Source organism: Pagrus major, chromosome 20, assembly GCF_040436345.1.
Source record: "Pagrus major chromosome 20, Pma_NU_1.0".
In the NCBI taxonomy this organism is placed as follows: Eukaryota; Metazoa; Chordata; class Actinopteri; order Spariformes; family Sparidae; genus Pagrus; species Pagrus major.
Window position 1 is genome coordinate 17809678 of NC_133234.1, and position 25673 is coordinate 17835350.

Sequence of the window (25673 nt, forward strand, 5' to 3'; positions counted from 1 at the left end):
CCCCTCTTTGGTGAGAGAGAAGTGAACAATGAAGAAAGCAACATGGCAGAATTCTCAAGTGAGGTCGAGAAGAGACAGAAATGACACCAGCTGACTTTCACTCTCAACAAAAACTCATTCATTAAAGGAATACGTCACCCAAAAATCACTTGTCTATTTCTTGGAAGGTGGCTCTGAGAAGTTGTAAACTTGGACTTGGAGTGATGAAAGAAAAGAAAAAAACATGGTGTCAAAATGTGTGAAGAAACTTGATATGATACTTCTGATGAGTTTGGAGCTGAAAGAGTGACAAGAGAGTAGTTTATTTAGCTTTGAAGTGCAGATATTATCAGTAAAAATGGTGGTGGAGTTGATTCGACAAGTTTCTTTGGATGATTTGATCATTTTATTGATGTGAACAAGCCCTTTCAGAGCCATCGCTCAAGCCTATCGACAGCGAGTGTTTAAAAACTGTGAATATAGATATTTGACGAAGTATTCCTTTAAGTTAAACACGAACGAAACAGGTGCATCGGCATCTCAACGCAGGCGAAAGTCTAAAAATTTCATACCTGTTGCTCTAATTTAATAAAACCCAGTCCACCCGGCCTGACTGAACCATGGGAGACACTGAATCCCTGATCTGAAACCAGTGAATTAACTACATAAAAAGCAGGAGAATCTGTGCGTGTCTCTGCAGCGAGCTGCTTGTGGCACCGAGGGGGAGTGGGTGTGATAAACTGCCAAGAGTCTCACGGAAAACGCCGCCTCAAGTAGGTCAGCGCGACTCAGAGAGATAATCAAGGCCATTTTGACCCCTTCTGTGTGAGCTGTAAGTGGGTCAAATGCAGCAGTCAGCTGTTGCAACTCTATCACGCGGGGCGCTGCGAGGCACTCGTCATACTGTCAAACCCCATTCCGTTAGTTTAAGACGTGGCGGGGCGCCCGCCTCGCCTGCACCCACCAAAGCTTGTACGAGCCCCGCTATCTGCTTCCCCCCGGGGTTAAAATAACGTTGAAGTTGCTCTGAGCAGCGGCACATCCACCTTCCCCTCTTGTCACTGAATACACCCCCTACAAACACAGCCCTCTTTAACTGTTGTCTCCTCCTTTTGACAGCTCACAGCTCTGTCCTCCCCCCTCCACGTCCAAAATGCCACCCGCGTTTCAACCAGACTAACTCCAGCAACGTCCCCGCTTATTTCTCACTCGTCGGTGCACAGAAAAAAAGGGGGACTCATGTGTCTAGAAACACTTCTGAGCACAAATCTGCAACAGCAGAACAAAGGCGATACAGGGCAGCCTTAATCTCTGCACTACTGAAGCCAGCAGCTATTTTAAAGCTCTTTCTCTGTGTCTCTCTATCCCTCCCACCTTCCCTCTCTCCTCTCTAACATTCTTCCTCTCTCTCCCCCCTTTCTCCCTCCCTCGTTTCCCTCACTCTGTGTCTCAGGGCAGCAGCTCCTCTCTGTTTTGCTCTCCTCTCTCCCTGCGTGTCCAGTGACTGACTGCACAATACACATCAATTATTCATGGCTGCTCTCTCCGTTTCGCAGGCAAAACCAATCACAGATGGAGTCATTGCTAATGGGCTCCTGCTGTACTTGCCACCGGCTTCTTTGCACTCAAGCAACAAATACCCCAGAGACAATGAGAGGGGAAAACGGAGGAGGGGAGGTGAAGGAGGAGGAGGAGGAGGAGGAGGAGGAGGTGGGATTGGGAGGTAGGGGGTGGTGGGTGGTGGTGGTGGTGGGGGGGAGACTTCATACAGCACTAACAGCCACGAGGAGGAAGAGGAGGACACACGTTTTGTGGTCAGAGAAGAAGAAGAAAAGGTAACAAATAATTCAGCGAAATTAGGAGCCGGCTCTCTGCAGCAGCAAAGGGTTAAAAGGCAGGGAGGGAGGGGGGAGGTGGGAGTGAGGGGGGGGGAGGACAGGCAGAGAGAGGGGGGAGAGAGAGAGAGAGAGCAAGAGAGAGAGAACCAAATGCTTATCTCCTCACCTCGGATGTATGCAGCAGTTATTGATGTATCTTCTTTTTCTGTCTAGTGATCCATTGCTTGCTCTCCCAATACACACATCACACAGAAGCAGCCACAGCCACTTCGCCAGAAGGGAGAGAGAGAGAGTGAGAGAGAGAGAGAGAGAGAGAGAGAGAGAGAGGGAGGGGAGGGGAGGGTTGGAGGGGAGGGGAGGAGAGGAGAGGAGGAGAGGAGGAGGAAAAAAAAAAATGCAGGCAGCTCACATTTCAAACCTGCAAAGGGGGGTGGTGCCTAATGTGCTAGACAGCCTGTATCTTGGCCCGCGTCCAGAGCGACGAGTAAAAAAAAAAAAAGAAAAAGAGAGAAGCCTCAATCAATTCATTTTTAAAGCAACGTTTGTGACGGCGAAAAAAGTGACGATGGAGACGGTTCAGGTGGGTACATTAAGCGGTGATTTCAAGCCCCCAAACTTGTCTTTGCATACAGTCGACTTAATCCATCAAACTAGTCATTGTAATTAAGGGGCATGGAGGAACAGGAGGAGGAGGAGGAGGTGGAGGAGGAGGAGGAGGCTGGGTGTATTGTGGCTTCCTAATGCGCAGAGGGTTGGAATCAGAGAGGGAGGGGCCAATTAGACCACATTTTGTCTTTCAGCACACACGAGCCCAGACTAAAGCTTTTAGATAAATAATTACACCCGAATCAAACGTGTAAACTGTGGGCAGACGCACCACCTGAGGCACTCTGGAGCCTCTGTCGTCAAATAAAAAACACTCAGCAGAGTCAAATCAGGTGTCAAAACAGTGCAACCGGTCCGCAGCATTTAATTAGAGACATAAGCTCAGATGTAAATTAATATTAATATGCCAAACATACGATTCGGTCGCGCTGGAGATGCTACAAATCGTCTCCCGCTGCCCGGTAATAACTGTGACACAGGAGGGGAGGAAGGACAGACAAGCGAAACGGCTCTTATCTCGGGTCTTTCCTGTCTCCTGGTATTTACTATCAGCTAAGTGCACAGCAGGTGACTTACAGCCCCGCACCCGGACTGCGAGTTAACACATCAATCATTGGCAGGCTGGGAGACTTCACATACAGTCATCATACAGTGTAAAACACACAGATTGTCCAGAGTGGAGATTTATAGCTGCTGTGACGCTCATGAGGTGAAAGTAATAATAAGGCTTTAACCTCGTAAACGCTCTCATCTTGTGCCAAGCAGAGGTTATTACAATCTGTCCGTGTTATGAAACCTAGTGGAGAATCTTGGGTTTGAATAAAGTAACTTGCAGCTCTGAGAATGAGCATGTGATCGTGTCAGTGTGAGCACAGGTTTTATTTTACATTTAAAAGAAACATTCAGAGTTTTAGAGGTCTATGAAATAACTTTTCTATACAAATAAACATATTTGTAATCACCAATGGAATGTAACTAAGTACATCTACTCAGATACTTCACTTCAGTACCATTTTGAGGTACTTGTACTGCTTCTTTATACCTCCACTGCACTATTTTGAAGGCAATTATTGTACTTTTTACTCACTACATTTGTTTGATTACTTTAGTTACTTACTTAAAACGTATTTAAATGTATATTATTGTGTAAATATATGTATTATTTACATTTACTTGTACTTTTGATACTTAAGTACATTTAATATCAGATACTTTAAGACTTTTACCCAAGTACTGTTTGTATGGATGACTTTTACCTTTATGAAAGTAATATTTTAACACGATATCTTTACTTTTACTCAAGTATTACATTTGGATACTGTCTACAACACTGTTTATAATGTTATGTACAGCTTATGTCTCACTTTACAAGAGTAAATTCAGAGTTATAAGCAGGGGTGGAATGTAATTAAGTACATTTACTTAAGTGCCGCCCTTAAGTACAAAATTCAAGGTACTTATACTTTACTGAAGTATTTCCATTACATGCAACCTTGTACTTCTACTCCCCTGCATGTCAGAGGCAAATATTGTACATTTCGCTCCACTACATTTGTCTGACAGCTTTAGTTACTTTTCATATTGCAAAACCTCTTCCCCCTTCCAGCCTGGTGAAACCACAGATCTCTAAATGTTTTGGGTTGAATGTTTCTAATAAACTGAAGGATCAAGTGTTCGTTTGTGGGTTGAGAAAATTCGACTTCTTGAGCTAAATAAACTATTTAAAAACCCTCTTAGATTACTTAGAAAATGCATCATCACAAAGCTGTTTTCCTGACACGACGATGAGTTGACTTTTTAGAGATACTTGGTTTCTCACAGGACAGGAATGCTACAAACACATGGTTTGATTTTACAGAATATGATGCTTCACTGTAGATTAAACTATATATAAAGCACTTATAATGAACTCAACATGAATATCTATAGAAGTAAAGTTAGAAAACACAGTTCTTCACACTAAACACTGTGGCTACCTCTCCACCATCTGAAATAAAGCTTCTACACAAGACAAATAAAGTCTTAAATCTGCATTTGAATCTTGATTAACTAATGGTTGTTTATTTCTCAGATACTGCCGGCATCAATCAAACAAAGTCTCGGCCACCAACAATGTTTTCAGACTTCTCTCTTATTCTCTATTTAGGAAAAGCCACAGCTAAACTATATGTTGGAGACAGAAAAAAAAGAAACATTTTGGTGTGGAGAGCTCTGGGAAGAGAAATTACAGCCCTACAGGCCTGTGTGTGTGTTTATGTGACCTCTGTAGTGTGTGCCGAATCAGAGACCTTTTCCACAGCTCGGTGACAAACACGTCTGACCTCCGTCTCTTAAGCACCACTTCACTGGAAGGTGCCATAAAAGTTGACGTATGGTCAGCGCTTCAAGATACAAATACCTTTTTTAGAAGAAAATATGGAAAGTATTTTACAGAAGCTTAATTTTTACACCTGGATTGTAGATCTAAAACTCTTAAACTCAACATTTGAACATGTCATCTTTTACTTTTACTCAAGTGTGACTTTTCATACAGTCAAACCAACTAAAAAACAGCTTAAACCGATATTGAAAAGTTATTTCTTGCTGACTTTGTTAACTACGACCCACAGTGTCTCCTGACCAAACCTGAAAACAGCCCTCTATCTGTAAAACCAGTGCAGAGACAAACCAGCCCAACAGAGCGAGAGCTGAAGCCCAACTAATTATCTGCTGAAAAGCAGGTTTACCAGGCGTTTGTTACATGAGAGAATGAACGGCTTGGGGAGTTGAAAACTTCCCCCTGCTCTCCCCTCCCCTCTTATAAATCGGTGCCTCCTTTCACTCGTTCGAGCTGAGGAATTCCAAGAGCTTGGTGAGGCGCAAACGATTGGGAATGCGCCACTCTGACCCTCTTGGAGGAAAAAAAAAAAAAAATCGTGATTAAGCGTTTTGTCGACGCTCTCGAAAAGCAGACTGAACCACTGCGGTCCTGCAGGAGGGGGCACATGAAATAGGCCTAACAGGGCTTGTAATGTACCCTGTGATGGAGACGGAGCGAGAGAGGGGAGGCCCTGATGAGTTTATACACACCGAGCGAGTGATCTCCCCGCGCTTTGATGTCGCCACGGCTCCACGTGCGTGGCTTCGCCCTGCGGTAAGACAGTCCGAGTAATCACAGATTAATAGAGCAGGCTAATCTCATTCACAAAGAGGTCACTACTAGCAGACAGGCGGCCCCCTCCCCCGCCCCAGCTCTGCCCGAGCATTGTGGGCCGCTTGCAGAAAAAGGACTACGCGGTCCCCCCTGAGAACATTTACTGAAGATAATTCACTAACTCCCGCCGTGTGTCTGCTGGAGAGGCATCTAATATGAAATAACAGTTATTATCTAAACGTGAAATTCATATATTAATGTATGTTAAGAGGCGATAATGAAGTTTTTCCTCAGGCGAGAAGATACATATCGCTGCTGCCGTTCTTTGAGTTTTGTCCTTTTCTCACAAAGAAATTACCAAAGTGATGGAGGCGATTTACCATGAATCAACCTGTTTAAGCTGTAAACTGTGAACACTGATTTTCCTACCGCCCTCAATTTTCTGTCCCATGTTTCCAGGAGACGATCTTTATGTGACATAACAGAAATGTAATATCTCGACCACGCCGTGCGTGCGTGTATGTCAGAGCCAAGACAAGCAAGGGCTGGTTAAAATGGGACACTAAATCTGATTTACTTATTAGCGCTCATCCATTGACCTGATGTCCTCTGCGGCGGACAGCCCCCGCTCATAAACCACCGGAGATCATGCTCCCACCCCCAGCCCAACACACACACACACACACACACACACACACACACACACACACACACACACACAAAGCATAGATTTTCAGAGAAGATTACAAGATGCAAGATGCGACTGAGCAGCAAGATTTGGCTTCAGATGTTCCCTGGACACTTTTTCTTTGAAGAAAAACTCCCAGGGTTTGGGCCACACGAGCCACTTTTTTTTTTCTTCTTTTAGCAGAGATAAGGAACAAACATACGGTGGAAGTGTTTCAAGCAAAAAAAACAGCTTGTTATGCAACAAATGGCAGACTGTCTGTATTTAAAAAAAAAAAAACTTGGTTCACATCCAGGAAAACTGTCAGATTATCCTTAAAGCAACATCATGCACAGGACGCTGTAAAAATTCATCTCATGTCCTCTTCTTCAAAAGTCTCCAAGCAGACAGACTCTTCTGTCTCTGGAGTTGGATGTGCTGACCCGCCGCCGCCATCCCGGCCCCCATCATGTGACCCACTCCCCTTCCCCCCCGTCACTGGGCAACGGCCCTGCTGGATGTCGGGGAGCGGGGGTACTGCCCGTGGGGCCCCGTGGGAGTGTCGTTTAAGAGCCATCTCCCTTGGCTGCCAGAGAGGGCTTTAACAGCCTCCTCGACTGGGGCCTCCACTCTAAAAAGAGCTTCTGGGAGCTTTGCAGGAGAATGCCTCCTCAGTGGTTTCCATTTACTCTCCCTCTTTCTACAGAGCTCTCCTCTGAAAATATTCATGCATATACAGGTACATAATTGTCCATGAAATGCACTTTGGGATGCTGCCTAGACTGGAGTACTCGCCGGTTTCCAAATGACTACTGTTGCAGGAAATTATTCAGACGAAGAATCAATTGGCAATCTTATCTAAGCCCATAAAGTAGGGCTTGAGATTTGATTTAGCATTAAGTAGAATTAGAACATTTGGCAGTGTAAGTTAATTGCAGGCGGAGAATGATTCCCCATCCCGCGGCTGACATAAGAGTGACATTGCATGATTTGAAGCCTCACATTACCACTTATAAAACCGCGGGCGCCGTAAATCAGAGGAGGCAAACACAAGTGAAAATTCAAACAATATGTGGCTCTGACTTTAATGTCCTCGTCGACTTAAGACGGCTCAGCAGAGAGGGCTGAGCGCACAGGAGCGATTGCACAACCCCCGGCTTTCCTCGTAACACAAGACAGGTGGAAACCACAAATCAGAAACTGTAAAAGGAGCACAAAATATTCCTGTTATCTTCTTCTGCGCCGCTGACAGCCTATACATCTTCATTCCCATCGTGCTTCAGCATGCTTTTTTTCGCCAGCTTTGATAACAACATTTAGCAGTATACATCCGTCCCAATAATCCATCACTGTAGCGAGATGACTGTGCTGTATGAAAACAGGAACTCATCATCGCTGATAGAGTAGTTTTGTCGCGTGTGACAAATGGAGTATTCTGCTGTGCACACTTCGTCTAAAAAACTCCAGAGAAGAAAACCAAATCGGGCCGTTGTGAACAAGTTTGTAAGTGAAATGCAACATGAGGAAGTCAAAGTTTATGTCGCTATCAGAGGGTAATGCTTAATGTTCAAGTGAGACTGAAAAAGGAAAAAGGTATTTTGCAGTACCGAAAGAAAATCATCATGCAGAGAGCCATGAAAATAATCAAAGATCCTCATTTATCTCTTTGCAAGAATCCAGTAATCAACTTTAAATGATAAATAACATGAGTTAAGACCAACACAGTGAGGTGTACAGTATTTTCTGGAGTGTCAGGATCTTGTACAGTCTACTAAGCAATGGGTGGGTATCATGAAATGCTGCCAAGAATGCAGACAGGAACTTTGAGGCCCGGTCAGGCCAGCATGGCCAGATGGCCTGAGACGGTGGTTGAGAAAACTCTGGTTTTCTTACCTGCTGATTTTGGAGTGAACTTGTCCCTGTTGGCGGCGCACACGGCCAGGAGCCGGTAGCCCAGGTCCAAGTCGTAGCCCTGCTGTGCTGCTACGCGGCTGACCACCTGAACACAACGACAGTCGGGACAACGTCAGATTATATTCTATTATGGTCTGAGGTTTTTAAAGATGGTATTTCTTGGAAAACGTAAGCACACGTCTGAAAGCATGGGAACATTTTGATACCGTCTGGTTGGATTGGTTATAAAGAGAGACAAGGGGTCGATGAATGAATTCTTGAAGACTGAAATTACAGTTGGAAATGGTGCTTTATAGATTTGTGGATAATTGAAGAGCTCATTTTATTTCAAACTGACAAAAAGAAACCCCTCTGTTTTCTCAGACAAGGTTTTTGGAAATTTTATTAACTCGATTGTTATCTTTATTCCACCATCTTTACTCAAAGAAAGAAGGTCGCAAAAGCGCCAATTTCATTATCGGCTTAACAGCAGAGACGAGTAGGAAGTGCTCAGAGGGCGCGCACCACTTCAAGCTTGCACAATCCTTTATATGTGCTATTTTATTCTCAGAAAGGAACATTTTTTATCTGCATCTACATCCTCATCGTGACAGACCTTCGCTGGAGTTTATTCATTTGAATGCAGACGTTAGAAAACAGGGAAAATGTTCAAAATCTCATTTTTTAGAATGAATTTATGTGTGAACCTGTGTGTGTTAGCATGCTAACATTTAGAAATACATTGAATACAGGCCCGTCCTGGCAGTTAAACTCATCAAAAGGACTTTACATTTTGTCTTGACATTTTCCCAGATTCTGACTCTTACATAAGAGCGAGTTTTGGCAGCATCAAAGACTCGGTTTAACTTAAAGGATAAAACCACGACAACTTCATCAGTTCCATATGAGGAACACAGAGAAAATGTGGCCTCCAGTGCGGCGATGCCCACTGAGAGGAAACATTAAGAGAAACATCCACATGCCACGGGGAGGCGATGTAAATCACCCTTATGTGGCACACGTTGCTTTGATTTACCATCGCCATTATCAGCTCAAAGAGACCCCGCTCAAGACATTTAGACCTTTAGGACATACTGAGACCTGTGTGTGTGGACCAACGTGCCTCACTTAGAGACAGATTCGTCTCCCTGCCTGGGTTTTCATAGCCTGCTGTCACACTCTGAAGCTCAAGACAAGCCCCGAGGTAGTACAGCTGAACACTGCTCCCTGCACCGTATCATTATCTCCTGTAAGTATAGTCTTGACGTGACACCAAAACAGAGTATGTATATCTGACCTTTATTTATAGGAATCCCCCATTAAGAAGAAGATATACGAGTATAGGCTGTCTAATTAGAATCTAAACTTGTGAGGGGGCATTTTGCTAAATGGTAATTTCAGTGTAAGAAGTTACAACGAGTGGTTTCTAATTTCAGGACTGAAATTGTACACAGTGAGTTGTGGTGGTGGATTGTCTACCGTACAGTAGTCGCTCATTCTTCTCTGCCACATCGCTGTCTTGAGGCGAGTGGTGACTCGTGACTTGATTAACAAAGTTAATTTGCTTGGGTTTATTTCATTTTAATAAAGGCAAGGCACCCAGTGTTTGTTTAATTACTTTGTTGGACCCACCCCTTGACACAGAAACAAAATGCTGTGTTTTATATCCCAGTATTATGGCGAATAATGGGGCTATGAGCGTTGTAGCGGTAGTAGCATAAGGGCATTTTTAGCATTTAGCATCTAGCTCTTTTATTTTAAGTTTCTAGCGTAAGCTGAAAATTACTCCTTGAAACTAGCATAGAAATGAAGCCACTTTTAAACACCTTTAAACTGATGAACAAAAATAAAGTAATTGTTAGCAGCTCTGTGAGTAAGCAAAATGCTAATGTCAGCATGCTAACATGCTCACAATAAGAATGCTAACATGCTGATGTTTAGCAAGTGCATTTTTTATCGTCATCATCAACAGCTTTGTCTGTCAGCATGCTAACATTAATTAACTAGCGCTAAACAAAGTACAGCGAAGGCTAATAGCGTTACATTAACCGGGATGTTTTTTGGCACTTACAGCTAAAAAACACCTAAACTTAAATATAAAACTTAATATAAACAATGAACCTTCAGAGATTCAAGTTAAAAGCTATTGAGATGATACCATTTGTTTATCAAGACAGCTTAATTGAGGAGTTATATCACTGACACAGACACAATTGACAATTCTTGGACTGCTGCTTTTTGAAATACTGTTTGAAGCTATACTTAGCTAAATGCTAATGTCAGCATGCTAAAATGTTCACAGTGACAATGCTACCATGTTAATGGTTAGCCAGTTTAACGTTTATAATGTTCGTCCACCTTAGTTTCGTCTGTTAGCATGCTAACATTTATCTAGCCAAGTTGTTTTTTGGCGCTTTAGCTTAGCTAAAAAATACAACTTGATAGAAGCAATGACAATGTTGTTAAGTTGTTGGCAGAAGTGTGTTAACTCCAACATTAAGATGATTTAAAAGATAAATAACCTTGTTTTATGCACCCTTTCTTATATTTAAACGTTAAAGATTTGATATGTTTTGTAGTTGCCTGATTTTGAGTCCAATTTCAGTACAGAAAGTCAGTTTTGCTTACCCGACTGTCAGACTGTTGTTTGGTTCCATAGCAAATTTGTCTTGACGCAATATTTAGCTGTTTGTAGAAGATAGAGTTTTTCTGCAGCGTAGCCACCTGTCTGACATCACCAAATGCCAATGTTGAAGCAGAAGCGAGTGAGATAAAAAAAAACAAAAAAACATGCAGGCAACAGGGTGAAGTGTTTGCCATTATAGTCTGAGACCGGGTAATTTCACAATCACATCAGATTCTCTGTGCTCCCTCCCAGCGCGGCTCACGCTAAGGTCTATACAACCCATAAGCTAAAAGGAAAAGCCTTGAGATTTTCACGGCAGGAAACAAATTGAATTGGCGAAATGGAGGAAAAGGCACCTGCTGCTGCACATTAAAGCAGTAACACAAACAATCACTTGAATGGAGGGATGTGTCACAATGGTTTCACTGTGGTGCTCAAGTACAAATCTCTCGGGCTCCTCCGCTCGCTGTAGCCACGCTTTGTCTGCGGGGTTACAAATTGCACCTAACAGGAGCTATATGTATCTCTTATCTGCTGCTGGAGGCAGTAAGGAAATGTGCATGTTAAAGCACAGTATGGCCCAAGGGTGACAGGGGAGTGACACATACGCAGTCCATCCGTTCTTCTACCTGACTGTCTGCTTTCTCTCTCGGCTTAAAACTTCCACAGGACAGACAGCAAAAAACCACCATCAGTAACTCCACAGAATGATTCAGAAGAGATATTTTTAAAGAAATACTCGATGAGAAAAAATCTGCCAAATACTCACCCCCTGTAGGTTTGAAAAAGTGGCTCATCTGAACAGTTTGTAGTTTGCCCTTTTGTGGCTGACGGCAGCTGTAGTCAGCGAGCTTGGACTCAAAACAATTACAATGGAATCCAATTGTGGCCGAGAGCCACGACAGAAACAAACAAACAAAACCAAAAAAAAGCACCAATGTCCAAAAGAAACTTCTCAAAATACTAATCTGCCTTTTCATAAGCCTGGTATGTTCCAAACATTTATGTTAACCAAACTGTTATTTATAATACATCAACATAAGCTAATGTTGCACAAAGGTGAACAGCTAACAGCACTAGCAGCAGCGTAAGCTTTGTATTTAGGCATAGTTTGAGTATAACACACCACTCTGGATATGTTAAATACTATTTTGCTAAACATAAACCAAATTATGGCTATATCATTAGTACAGGTAGCTGTTTAACTTGTGAGTACTTTGTGAGCTACATAAGCTAACTTTGTTGCAACAGCTAACTGCACTAGCAGCAGTTTAAGTTATATATTTAGGCATAGTTTAATTGATAAAACACAACTCTGCATATGCAATATGACCAAAAATATACCAAAACAGTATTAGCACAGTTAGCTGTTTAGCTTTGTCATTCATGACCAACATAAGCTAACATTGCACAAAGGTGGAGAGCTAATCACACTAGCAGCAGTGTAAGCTGTGAATTCAGGCGTAGTTTGGTAATAAAACACCACTTTAAAGATAGCAAAATATGGCTACGAGCACAGTTAGCTGTTAAGCTTTGCAATTCGTGACCAGAATTAAGCTAACACGGCTGCACAAAAGTGTTAGCTAAAATGCACTAGCAACATATTCTGCGTAAATTGTACATTTTGGCATAGTTTGGTTGTTAAACACCACTCTGGAGAACCAATATGAATCAAATGCTATTTTGCCAAAAATATACTAAAAGATGGCTAAATGGACAGCTTCCATTTGTCACTAATACAGTTAGCTTTTTATTTTTGTTGCATGTAACTAACTAGCCACATATGCTAATGCTAGTTATGGCTAGCAACAAACAAAAGCAGTGTATTTATCAATATTTGGCTCGCAAATTATCGAATTAGGAACGGTTTGAGAAGTTTATATGGACATTTTGGTGCTTTTTTTCACCTTGACGCTCGTCATTTGAATCCACGTCGGTGTCCTCCACCAAGAAGCAAGCTGCAAACTTTTCAGAGCCACCTTTAAGCCACAGAGGTTTAAGTGATACACATTATGAGGTTTCTTCTTTTTTTTTCTGACAATTACACTAATATTGTCAACTCAAAATAGGCCACCATTGCAAATCACTCGCATTCGCATTTCGCCATTTAGGCCAAAAATCACTCTTTGTTTGGAGTACATGTCTCAGATCAGTCAAGTCTTTTTATTTTTCAAATGTCATGGGATACTAATTATTCAATTAATCAAAAGCCTCTAGGCATTTAAGTATGGGAATTATTAACAGCATTGTAAGTGTATTTCCCTATAAGCGCTGATTGCTTTGTGGTTTGAGGACGTTATTGCACTTCGTTTCATGTTCCAGTGTGCCGATTTCATGAGCCGCAGCACAAACTGTAACTGAAGTCACTGAGAGGTGACTGCAGTTTCTACGGGGGTAAAATGCTTTTTATTTTCCCCGTGACCTCAGTGAAGATCAGGCAGCTAAACATTAGTTCCCTCGTATCCCTGAGGGAGTTGTGGAAAGAGCCAATGCAGCAGTTGTTTTAGCGGGGGCCTTTCATCGTCCTTGAACCTCCGAAGTGTGAGGCTGCGGAGGGAAGGTCAGGACTGCCGACTTACCGTTAGGCATCCCATCAGGCTTTGCTCGAAGGGGCGCTGGAAGGCTCGTGGGTCGCCGCACCAGTCCAGCAACTCGGTTGCTGCTGTTTGGAAATTTGCTGGATTTTGTAAGTGCTGGAGGAGGAAAAAAGAGAAAGATTCGGAATATGTTAGAGCCGAAGCAAAACTCAAAAAGCTGTAATTAAAGTTGTGAGATGTCCTTCAACGACTTTATGCCTGCTTTTTGAAAAATCAATTACGTGTATCTGACTTCTATATCTACAAATATCCAAAAGAAACAGATGTTGAGGGTGTGGTTCTGGTAGTTTGCTGCCTCCCTGAACCCAGATAAGAGATGGAAAATGGGGTGGAGAGAGAGAAAATCACTTGTCACCACAACAAGGGCCACGCCAACAACACGATGAATAATTAAAAGCACTCAGAGTGGCTTAAAAAGAAAAAACAGCGTTTTTTACGACCACATTTTCACAAAATCTATCTTATTACACTTTAGATGACTTGTTTTGCAGGTTTAAAGTATTAATGCGCAGGGGGGCTGGAGGGGGTACGTCCCCATTAGACATCCACTTCACTCTCCCCGTGTTTTCTGTAGCAGCGCCTCGCCACTGAGTGCAATAAATCTCCCTGTATGGCTGCGTGAATAGCCGAGGAAGCCCTTATTTCACCAGCCGGCCCTGAGCTGTGCTGTGACTTTATCTGACAACGGGCTCCTTGACCTACAGGCACCCCTTTATGGCATTCATTCCCTAACTGGAGCCAGCGGCCCGCTCGCTAACCCTGTTGTCTGTGTTGCGAAAGGAAAACTGAAAAATGGACCTCTCTGGGTCGCCACATCAGACTCACCGTCGGTCACTTCTTCTCTAAAAGCTTTCGATGTGAATCAGTTTATTGGTAGGAGAGTGGACTCACACTACCTCGACTCTATTGCCTTTGGAGAGATAATGCACACGAGCAGCTTTGCAGTGTACTTGCGCTAAAACCAGGACAAATGGACTCCAAAGGTAAACAGAGAGGTTCGTCGGCTTAAAGCGAACGGCCGCCTCCTTAACACGTCTCTGCGCTTTGATTTCACTGTCAGGGAGGAGAGGAAGTGACAGCGGTACAGCCACCACCTCGCAGTGCCTTTTTCTCGTTCGCTCTTTAGGGGGCAGCAGAGGTCAGGATTTGATAAGGCAGCTTTCATATCAATTTACAAAGCCTGTGTTTGACAAGGGCCGGATGAAACCAGTACTTGTTTATTTTGTGTTCTGTCCGAGACTCCGGCCGAGGCATCTTTGTCGAGGGGAGACTACAGAGCGGGGGACGTGGTGGGGTTACTGAGCGTTTACTGGTGGATGAAGTCTCCTGGAGAAGCACACACATCCACAGATGCTAAATTTAGATGAGTCTGGAAGCTAGACAACACACGCAATCAGCGCACCAAGGGGGAGGAAAGAGGGGGGAGTATATGTAGAGGGGAGGGAAAAAAAAAACACAGCACCAACACTTGGGCTTGAAGTGATTACTGTTCTTTGCACTCAGAACAATTGGTCCCACCAGTGTGGCTGTCACATGGAGAGCTTGGCACTGCCACGCCACAGATGTTCCCCCTTCTCCGGCCAAAACCCACCAATCAAACCTAAACTAGTGGCCAAGAGACCCCTCACTCCCCCCTCCTCATCCGCGTCCCCCCGGGTGAGAGTGATCCTCCAACATTTACACTCCAGTCAAAGCTCGGCCCAGTTCGGGGGGAAACAAAGACGGACAGGACCGGCGGTGTCCTGAGGATCGGCTTTCTTCAGATACAGTCCCCCTCTGTAGTCTGGAAACGACTTGATCTGCACATCTGCAGCTAAACTCAATGTGACAGCGCACGCGATCTGGCAGCGAGACTCCCTTCCCCTTTCAAAAATCACAGCTTTTGGTCTCGTTGCTGTTGTTCCTCCACATTCAGCGACGCCCCAGAGCACCGAGAACATATTAACGGAGACAATTGACCCTGGGAAGAACATAGTGGCAGACAAAAAACAGCTGCACAGCCACGCAAGTGCAGCAGCAGCGCTACAGTGAGGGGCTGCTTTCCAGCTTATCTCGAAATATTGACGCTTCCAGTCTGAGGAAGTGCTCCCGCAGCGAGAGGAGAGTTCATGGGTTTTTTTTTTTTTTGCCAGAGTCCCGTACGTATCACTGAGCGGAGAGTCTGACAGCAAACTGGCTTCCCCACAGCGAGAGGAGAAAAAAACAACTGCCTCTGAAATAGATACCCGCAGTATCGCCGAGCACATCTTCCCCAAAGTGTTCACAACGGTGCAATTCCAGGATACGGGAGGAAAACAAACTGTGTTGGGGTGAAATCAGATAACTGCTTTTTATGTATCGTCTGTTTGGAGGTTAAACAAACGAACATATTTATTTTGCCGCATCACTCTTTAAAAGTTGCAGAAAAGTTCCTTTGAGGTGTTTTGCACCACCTGCACACTTCAAACACTTACAGCATTGATTAGCTTTTCCACACATCAATGTCAAAAACCAAAGATGATGATGTAAGACAGCAGGATGCAACAAATCCTCACATTTTACAGGCTTTTGTTTGGCTTTTTTGCTTAATAAACCCCCACTCTTTGCCTCACAATGGTTTGATCCACTGCCTGTCCACCTGTCTTACCTAGAGCTGCAACAATTAGCCAATAAATTAATAAGTCTACTGAAAACTAATAATCAAATCAATCAAAATAATCATTTCAGTCATTCTTCGCGCAAAAACGTCAAACATTTGCTCATTCCAGCTTCTTAAATGTAGTTATTTGCTGCTTTTCTCCGTCATTTACGACAGTAATTGAAGAGTCTTTGGGGTTTTGGATTGTTGGTTTGGGCAAAAGACGCAACTATCAAGATGTCACTTCAGACTCTGGGAATTTGGATTGGGCATTTTTCACAATTTCTGACATTTACACTCACTGATTATCCAATTTATCATGTAAATAATCAGTAGTTGCAGCCCCGCAAGTGTCAAACAACGCAAACAACATCTCATATAAGTATCAAAATTAGTGCAGTGGGCTGAAAAAATAACCGTGTTTCCGCTGCGTACGAGGAGTTCGGTTATTTGTAAGTTATTGTTTATAAATCACATTATTGCGATTTCACAACAAGACGCTCATTTAAAAATTACCACCGTAATGATTTCTGATTCAACTTTCAACCCATGATTCAATCGGGCTGACAGATTCCAATTTCCTCTACTTTATCATGGCGCTCGGCAGTAATTCATCATTTGAGCAACAAAATCAATTTGTTCCCCTGTCCGCTGCTCTGGCTGGGAGCATTCAGACAGACGTGTCACATCTTCCAGAAAACAACAACACAATGGAGGAGGCTTCATTTATATTCCTGCTCCACGTCCGCGTCGCCTTCCCCGAGATGCCAAATTTCAGCATGTGCACACTTTCAATTAAAGCAAACAGCTGGATTGGTTTACAATATTTCCTTAATTATTTTAATGGCTTGGATATTGGACAATGGGGAGCAGGGGGAGAAGATAGTGAGTTAATTGTTCTGATCTCCCCTGATGATCATCTTTGTGTGCGGGGAGGAGAATAGACGACCGGCTGAATGGGCTCACTGCTAGTCTAATTGGCAGGACATAAATGGTATTTATTATGCGGGCCTTCCAAACCCTGATTGTCTGCGGCACAAAGCTGCCTCTATTAGCAGGGTGCTGGCTCTTACTGGTTGGTTTGAAATGACCCGGTGCTTAACCATTTATTAGATGGACTGGAGGCCTCCTTGTATGCCATGGATCTCTTTAATTGGCATGTTTACCCATGTGCTGCTTCCCCCGGCCGCTAACATCGGGACGTGTTTGTTTAAATTTTTGCCTCGCGGGGGTTAATACATTTAACCCCGCGACATCTGAATTGTTTACACTTTTGTGCGAGACAGATGCAAATCCCCCTTTTTTTCCGATCTCTGAACTTCCTCTACAGAATAATTCATGAGCTATTAGCAGCACAGTGCATTAATAGAATCCAATTTCACCTCCCATACAGCTAAAGAAGGAGTGGATATTGAATATCTGATCTCCCGCTGTGAGGAAGGTAACCAGACTGAAGACCGAGAGTGTTTACCTCTCTCTACCTTATTACTTAAAGACATCAAAGCCTGTCTCTACACATCGGGGCTTCCCTCTGTTTGCTCCCTAAACACTCGCCCCGTCTTGCTATCTGCCTCACCTTGTCTCTCTCTCAGTAATAGCTGGGAACTCCCTGCCGAGGGTAAAACAATTCGCCACGTCCGCACTTGTGTTTAAGCGCCGGCACCAATTCATTGTCCCACCGGGGCTTCTGATGTACTTTTTCAGGAGGTGGACCTCGGCGCACAGAGGGGCCGGAAAAACAAAACGGGCCGTCAGTTAAGAAAAGAGATCAAAGGGAGCGAGCCCTGTAGCCCGGGGTTACGCAAGTATGTCTGTTTAATTCTGCCAGAGATTCGTCCCGCAGCACACGGTGGCGAGGCGAGAACAAAAGGACTCGCCGGGAGTCAGCAGAGGTGGAGGGAGAGAAAAGGGTGATGATGGGGGAGGGACACCCCGCTCTTTGACCCCAGTCAGTAACCTGAGTCACACCACGCTCCTGATAGCGAGAGCTAACAGATTAGTCACTTTACAGTGGCCAGACAGGGAGACTCAGACTGCGTACATGTGTGTGCAAACTCAGAAAAGGTCACCCAGAGTTATCGTCACCTACATTTTTATATCAACAGACAAACCAAACATCTAAAAACCTGCTTCTGAAAAGGCTGTGACGCTGCGGTTCTTCCCACTTTGTGTCTTGCACGTTCAAAAAGCAATAAAGTTTATCAGTTTGAACGTTAAATATCCTGTCTTATAAACTGTATTCAATTGAGTTCAGGTCAAAAAGGGTTTGCAAATCATTGCATTCTGTCTGTGTTAATGTTTTACACGGCGTCCCAACTGTTTTTCAATCGGGTTCCCAGAGAAATCCGACAAGTGGGCAGATATGGAAATGAAATATCTGTCCGGACGTCATCTTGGGCTTTGGGAAACACTGATTGACATTTTTCACCGTCTTCTGACATCTTATAAACCAAACCGCTAATCTGTGAATCGAGAAAATTATCAACAGACTAATCTACAATGAAAATAGCTCCAGAAGCTAGTTCAAGCAGTAAACTCAAGTCCAACGCTCCACTCACATGGTATACTCCTCCCACTCAACACGTATCCAATGTAGCATCGTGCCACTTACGCCGTCACCGCTCATCTGAAACCTACACTGACAAAAGCACCGTCTCACCGAGCATCCAGCTGTAGGCTTTGAACCTACATCCTCCAGCTGCACTGAGCTTTCTCCATGACGACGTCAGGCCCTGGATGCAAAGTATCTACGCTGCACATAATCTATTGTATGTTTACATCACAATACATCTCATAGGCTGAGTGAAATATAGTAGGAAAGTGTGTTTTTACACAGTTTACAAGAAAAATAAAAGTCTGCAATTACAGTAAGTATCAAGGTATAAGTTTGTTCAGCTGATATTGCACTCGAGGTGGAGCTGAGTCTTACAACTGCACTATAATTATGGAGAGGTTTACTTTACTGTGAAGGAAAACCTTGTAAATCTTTACTTTCAGAAGATTCTTCAACAATTTTATCTCGCTGTGACTCTTAAAAGTACAATTTTACCTCGAGATTTTACTACTACAACACTTATGTAAATGTAATTGCTACTTCTCCACCTGTACAACATGTAATAGGCAGCATAAAATTCGCCTCGTGTGATTCATGTGTCAAGTCTTCAGGTAATGATATAAATCGTCCTTGTAAGTCAGACAGCTGACGCCGCACTCACCTGTTTGATACACTGCAGACGATCATTGGTCTGCTGTATGTGTCTGTCCATCGACGGAATCGAGTTCATGTTGATTGTCCCTCTTCGGCCTCTACCTGCCAGCCATTAAACTGGAGCGCTCTGCAACAGAAAACACACACACACACGCACACACACGTGTTAAAGCTCGCCTCTTCTCAGGGAAGCTGCCAATCCCATCACCGCCAGGATATTGCAGTTTAGTGTGTGTGTGTGGCGCTGTGAGCTGAGCAGGGGAAGATATTGATTTGGCAGGTGACAAGCACCTCAGAGAGCCCAAAGGATGACATTCCTCTCAGCTCCTGTGACACCCTTAACAAGCCCTGGCGCTTGCCCCTAACGCTGCCATACGCCTTCGGAGAGGACACACTGGATGACTTAGAGAGGATGTCTGACCATGTTTAAAGCACCTCGGGGTGAAAATGAACAGAGGTGGAGGCGCACGCACACATACACACACACACACACACACACACACACAGCCAGTCTGTCAGTATTATCTCAGAAAACTGCATGAAGCCCTTCCATCCCGGCCTGTGAGAACATTAACTTGGCATGTGGCTCTCTGTTTACATTACTTAGCCATTATGTAATCTTTGGTTAACAATTATCTGTACCCTGGGCCCAGACATGCTCTACATTTCATTTCTCCCTCCTCCTCCCCAGCTACATAAGAGTTCCTACTAACAAAACCCCTTACAGCGCACTATTGATTTTGGAACAGCGGCTTATGGAAAACCTCTTCCTCTCTCTCTCTCTCTTTTTTTTTTTTTTTCTCTTCTGGAGGAATAATTTTTCACGGAAAGGCAAACAATGGGGCTGTGATCTGACACGCTACATAACATTATCACAAGTTAAAAAGTATTACAAGCCGCATTAAAGGTTATCAATTTCACCCGCGGGGGCTCTGATTTAATGTCAACATCAAATAAATATCACACTCGGAGGGTGTCGGCTATAACTCAGAGTGACCTGCAGCGTCATGTGAGTTAATAAGCACATACATACTGTATGGGTGGTGGTGGAAAGTGTCCCCTCCTCCTCCTCCACCTCCTCCTCCTCACTCATCCTCTATCTCAATCTTTCCTTCTTGCTACTGCAGGGGCATCTCTCCCCGCTGTGCATCATCTCTCACTCAAACACTCAGACCCCCCCCCCCCCCCCCCCCCCTCAAACGCCATCTTTCTCCATTACCATCGCACAGTGAGAAATTTCAGTGCACGAAGTACCGGTGAGGAAAAAGAGAGACAGAGAGCGAGAGGAGGCAGCATGCTGCACCATACTGATAATGCTCACTTAGGGGTCTCTAGCTGGATTTAACGGTAGGGCCAGTAATCTACTCCACTAGACAGCTAAAGAGCTTTTATGCTACCTATTGGAGCTGCTCATGCCTGTACTTGAGAGGAGACGAGGGCACACTAGTGCATTCCTCTCCATAAATTAGAAAGCTCATAAAGAAAAAGAGACATCGGAGGGAGTTTCTTCTGACACTCGTCGCTGGTGGAGAGTATTTGTTTGTTGACATTTTTGATATCTCACAGAGAGAGAGCCTTCTGAGGCTCGAGGGAGGTGTCACCACGCCGTAGTGTCTAGGGCTGCGACGAACATACTGTGTTTTTTCACGGTCGATTGGTCATTTCGTCTATAAGATGTCAATAAAATGTAAAAAAAGGAGATAGAAGTAATCTTGGATGTAAAATTAAACACATTCCTCACATTTAAGAACCAGCAAATGTTTGGCATTTTATTGGAAGATTATAGGCAAGATTATAAAGTTTCGCCTGTGTCTGTTTGTTAGTTAGTTGGTTTGTAACCAGGATTACACAAAAACTACTGAATGGATCTCCACCAAACTTTAATGGCGGATGGGTCTCCACCTAGAATAGACCCCATAAACTTTTGGTGTGGATCCAGATAAAGGCATGGATCTAGTGATTTTTCTCACTTTCTTTAACATTGTGACATAAGGCTTTTTAAATTTATTTTATTTATTTATTTATTTTTACATTATTCTTACTTTCTTAGGGAATAATACATGGATCTTGATAAAAAAAAACAAAAAAAACAACCTGTTCTGCCAATCAAAAGTGTCAGTTTTTTAAGATCTGGGGGTGACACTCAACATTTAACTATCTTCCTCCAGGAAGTCACATTTTGTTGCTTTAAATGTTTTATTTGGTATTGGATTAGGCTTGCTTGCATTAAAGTGGCCTGTTGGGCCTAGGCAGAGGTATGTGTCAACAAGAGTGACACTGGTATAACTGTTATATACGTGTGGTTTATTTGAAGGCATTTATGACAACAAACCTGATTCAATATATTCTTTCTTGCATAAAAAAATGATAATAATAATTTTGGGTTAAAAAATGAATACAAATAAATCAAATCAATAATTGAAAAATGTATCAACATCATCATTACAAGCATTAAAATAGAAGCTGTGCAATCATGCAAGAGAAAAAACATCCCCATGAGCGATGATATATGTTCCTGCACTGACTTCCTTTACATCCCTCTGGTGTTTGCTGCTGCTGCTGCTGCTGTAACACTCCCCTCAGTCTCCTCTCTCTGCCAGCTGACACTGAGCTGATCCACATCGAGGGGCGGCCCTGGAACCATCGTGCCCCTCAGCCACCAGCAGGTGTCTCCCTGGCCCTTCAAAGGCCTGGCTAGTGGCACAAAGAAGGCGGAGCGGTGTTGCTTTAAGCCTTTACAAGCTCTACAAATCCTCAGCTGCTGCTTCCTAACAGGGCCCACTCAGCCCAGCACTGCCTGTCTGACCTTGTGGTTATTGATGAGCGAGTCGACCTGCTCTCTCCGTCTCCCTTCCCTCCTCCTGCCCTTCCCTTCCCTTTTCTCTCTCTCGATGTCATCTCTCTTACCTCCAACAGTGAGTTAAAATGAGGGGAAAAGAAAAGAGGCTGGGCTGCCTTTCACCACCCGGTTAAAAACACACACTGTAATGGCTCCTCTGACCTCCCTGCCTGTGTTTATATATTTACATTTATACTCTTCCCGGGATAATTTTAAAAAGTAAGAGATGACAGCGCTGGGGAGTAATTTAATTTTCAGTTATTCACTTGTTCTAATTAAACACTAGTCCTTTGTTATATCTTTAATGACTAACAAGAGCCAAATTAAAGATTAAACCCGCGATGCTGTGGAGATATGACAACAGATGCAATTATGAGCCTCCCCCCTCTATTTACATGCTCTTTTCTATCTCACAGATGTTATCATTTATTATTTTCTCTGCGCCATTACCTAATGTGAACTTATTTGCCTTGATTCAGCTAGTTACCCCAGAAATCCTGCTCGCACGCTTCTGAGGGGGGGGAAACCGGTGCAGATACATGCGTTACTCGAGCTTAATTTAATAAATTGCGCGGCAGGCGTTACACAACAAGTTGAGAGCTGTGGATTCCTGCACAACAAAAGACACAGGAAGGAGGGTGGGATGGAGAGTGGGAGGGGAGGAGGGAGACCCGCTTTCCTTCCCTATTCAAGGGGGAGCCAAAATATATGTATTGAGTGGGAGCTGTAATAAAACGAAACGGGTGAGGAGATGCAGGCTGGGAACAAATATGAAAGGCAGTGGAGGATGGCGGCAAGGTGATGGAGCACCACCGGAGGATTGGATGAAATTATCTCTTTATAATCAGGGGGCTTCTGCATGGCTGCCTCCTCCATTGCCCAGTGACAGATGAGGCCTACCTCTTCAAATGGGCTTTTCACAGTGCTATCAGCCCACCTCTAGGGTAAAAACAATGTTTTTCTTCCCCCCTGTACCACCACTTTAAAAGCTTTGTTTCCACGCGGCACCCCGCAGAGGAAAGGATTGTCTCCCGTCAGGCAGGGTCCATGTTTGTCTCATTACGTGATCACGTTACATAAGTGTATCTTGAAAAAGGGCTGCGGCTTTAATTTGATGACAAAACTGTGCCACGGCGGAGACAGGGAAGACGGTGATGCTAAATAATGTTGAATGAAGACACTAAAGCAGAACATTATCCCCGGTAAGTAAGAGGGATTGCTTTTTGAACTGTCACAATCGCACAGTTTGGAATCTAAACATTATTCCAGACTCCCCAAAACCCAACCCTGCATCTTCAAAGAGACTTTTCTAGCCTGTTAATGTAACGTAGACGAGTTGCGCGCCTCAGCTCTGCGGGATGAAAACAGTCTGAGGGGGAGAAGAGTAGACAATGATTAGCTTTATCCCACCATCACAGCAGAACAAATGGATCATGAACCCTCGCCGCTTTACACAGTCTCTCAGCTGAGCTGTCATGGCACAGGGAAGTGGTAAACAGATTTAATTTATTCATATAAATGGCTTGTGAACCAAAGCAGTCAGGCTACTCCGGGGCCGGGCAGGGTGCTGCTACAGGGATATTTCCACTTTATTAAAACCTAATTTTCATACTTTCGGTCATTTGTCATGATAACATTGCGCTAATCACGATCCAAGATCTGGGAACACGGTGGCGTCATCCACTGGCTTGTGCACTACCAGTTTGAAGGCTTGAGTCACCATTGTTTTTTTAGGAGCCAGAAGTGACCATATCTGGACACTGAAGATGTCCTGATTGGATCTGACTGAGAACTGGTAGCGACTTCTCAATCACGAGGTAGCCACGCCCTAAAGCGTACCCTGCTTTATCGTTTATCTGACTGTAACTGGGACCATAAGTAGTATTTTTTCATAAGCTTATATACAATCTGCATTTTTGCAACCAACGCAAGAATTCAAGAATCCAGCAGCATACGACCGGAGTAACTGACAACTGCTGCTCTTGGCTGTAGCTAGCAACTGTTAGCTAATTAGCTCATGGCTCAGTCAGCTCGAGAGTTTGTCTGAACCGTGACCTCGGTTCGGAAAGATCTGGCAGCCTAATGGGAGTGAACACAGCCTCCAAGACCGACAGAGGCTATATGGTTAGCATGCTAACTTCAGAAGACATCTCCTCAACACAATACACAGACTTCTTTATCATAATGTCAACACTGTTGTTGCTTCATACTCCCTTGTAAAGTAAGATTCTGGGCATATCTTACAAATTGCTCTTTTATTAAGGCACTTCTGCATCGTCTTCACTTTTCAGACCCCAAAGCTTCACCCACATTTTATAAAAAACAACTGCAGATTGTAAACAAGCCAACAGTTCACGCAGTGACAGATATCCAGGTTATTATACAAATCTAACTTAAGCTTTAAGGAAGACACAGATGCACATATCCTGCCCCCAGAGGGACTCGGCCAAAGTACAGTACATGATCACAGTGTTGTGGGTGACTGCAGGAGCAGAAAGACAGCAAGCCGGGCTGGCCACCATCCCGACCACACACACACTCACACACATGGATCTTCTCACCTTCCCTTGAGTGCTGGACCGGCATCATGATACCATAACAACACCCTCAGTCACTCCTAATGTGCTTTACAACAACACTACAGGCGGGGTGTTACACCTCTGCAGAGCTGTGTGAAACACCCCCCATCAACCAACACACACAGACACACACAGGGAAACACACACACCTCGCTAATCGAATGCTCATAGTACTGCTGACACTATTAAAGGTGGCCTGAGTGGAGAAATCAGCGTCGCTCTCGCACCTCACGTTGAGACTCACTGCTCAAGGTGATGGCGTCCCCGTGAGTCGTCTATTGTAGGTGAATTAGGCAATAAAGGGCTAATCTGCGCCATCATTGACTAGGGCTCGGCTGTTTGCAGCACTTGCTTAAGGGCGATAAAGATGAGGGAGGAGGAAGAGGAGGGGGAGGAGGGGGGGGGAGGAAGCATCTCTTCACCCTCATGATTTTAATGAGCTCTGATTCCGAGATATGTCTTGTTTTCTTCCGACTGTCGGCCGAGGCCGGCGCGAAAGCTCCCCTTTAATTATCTCAACATTGTGGAGACGCTGTTTTCTCGCACCGAGGGAGGGGTGTTTAGTTTGGAGAGGGCAGCTCTAGGACTCCAGGTGTCTGCCTGGTTCTCTGCCTGGTAAGTGGCCAGGCGGGCAGCGAGGACAAAGCTGTGTTTGTTCGTCGGAGGAAAAAGCAGAGCGGATGGAAATGTGTACGAATCGGCGCCGCTTCCATTGTTGCCTTACAGAATGTGCCATAATCCTCGGCAGGCTCCATCCAGAGCTGGCACGGAGGATAATATGAGCTGCCTCCTGCCTGTCCCACCTCCCTGCTCTACCTCCCCTCCCCTCAGCCCTTCTCCATCACCTCCTCCCCTCCCCTCCCTCCCCCCCCTCATTTCCCTGCTACACACACATATGGACACACAGCCACTCGAGTGCGCACACACACACACACACAGTCACACACACACTCTCTCACACCTCCCCACATGGCTCCTTAACAGGCTTGGGAATGGATTTCTTTTATTTAATGTGGTTTGGTCTGCAGCTCCAGCGGCAACCGTGAGTGAGGGTGGGCTCGCAGTTGTGCCACTCACTCACTCACACACAC

General features: G+C 44.3%; 1 protein-coding gene across 1 annotated transcript in view; it reads right to left on the reverse strand.

Moving 5' to 3' along the window:
• LOC141015835 (zinc finger MIZ domain-containing protein 1-like) overlaps positions 1 to 25673 on the reverse strand; it is a 125821-nt gene that overhangs the window by 25132 nt on the left and 75016 nt on the right. Inside the window, exons 3-5 of the mRNA XM_073490047.1 lie at positions 19172 to 19291; positions 13322 to 13435; positions 8117 to 8222 (exon numbers count right to left, since the gene is read on the reverse strand). Coding sequence (XP_073346148.1) covers positions 8117 to 8222; positions 13322 to 13435; positions 19172 to 19240 — 289 coding nt within the window. The 5' untranslated portion in view covers positions 19241 to 19291. The remainder of the gene's footprint in view (positions 1 to 8116; positions 8223 to 13321; positions 13436 to 19171; positions 19292 to 25673) is intronic.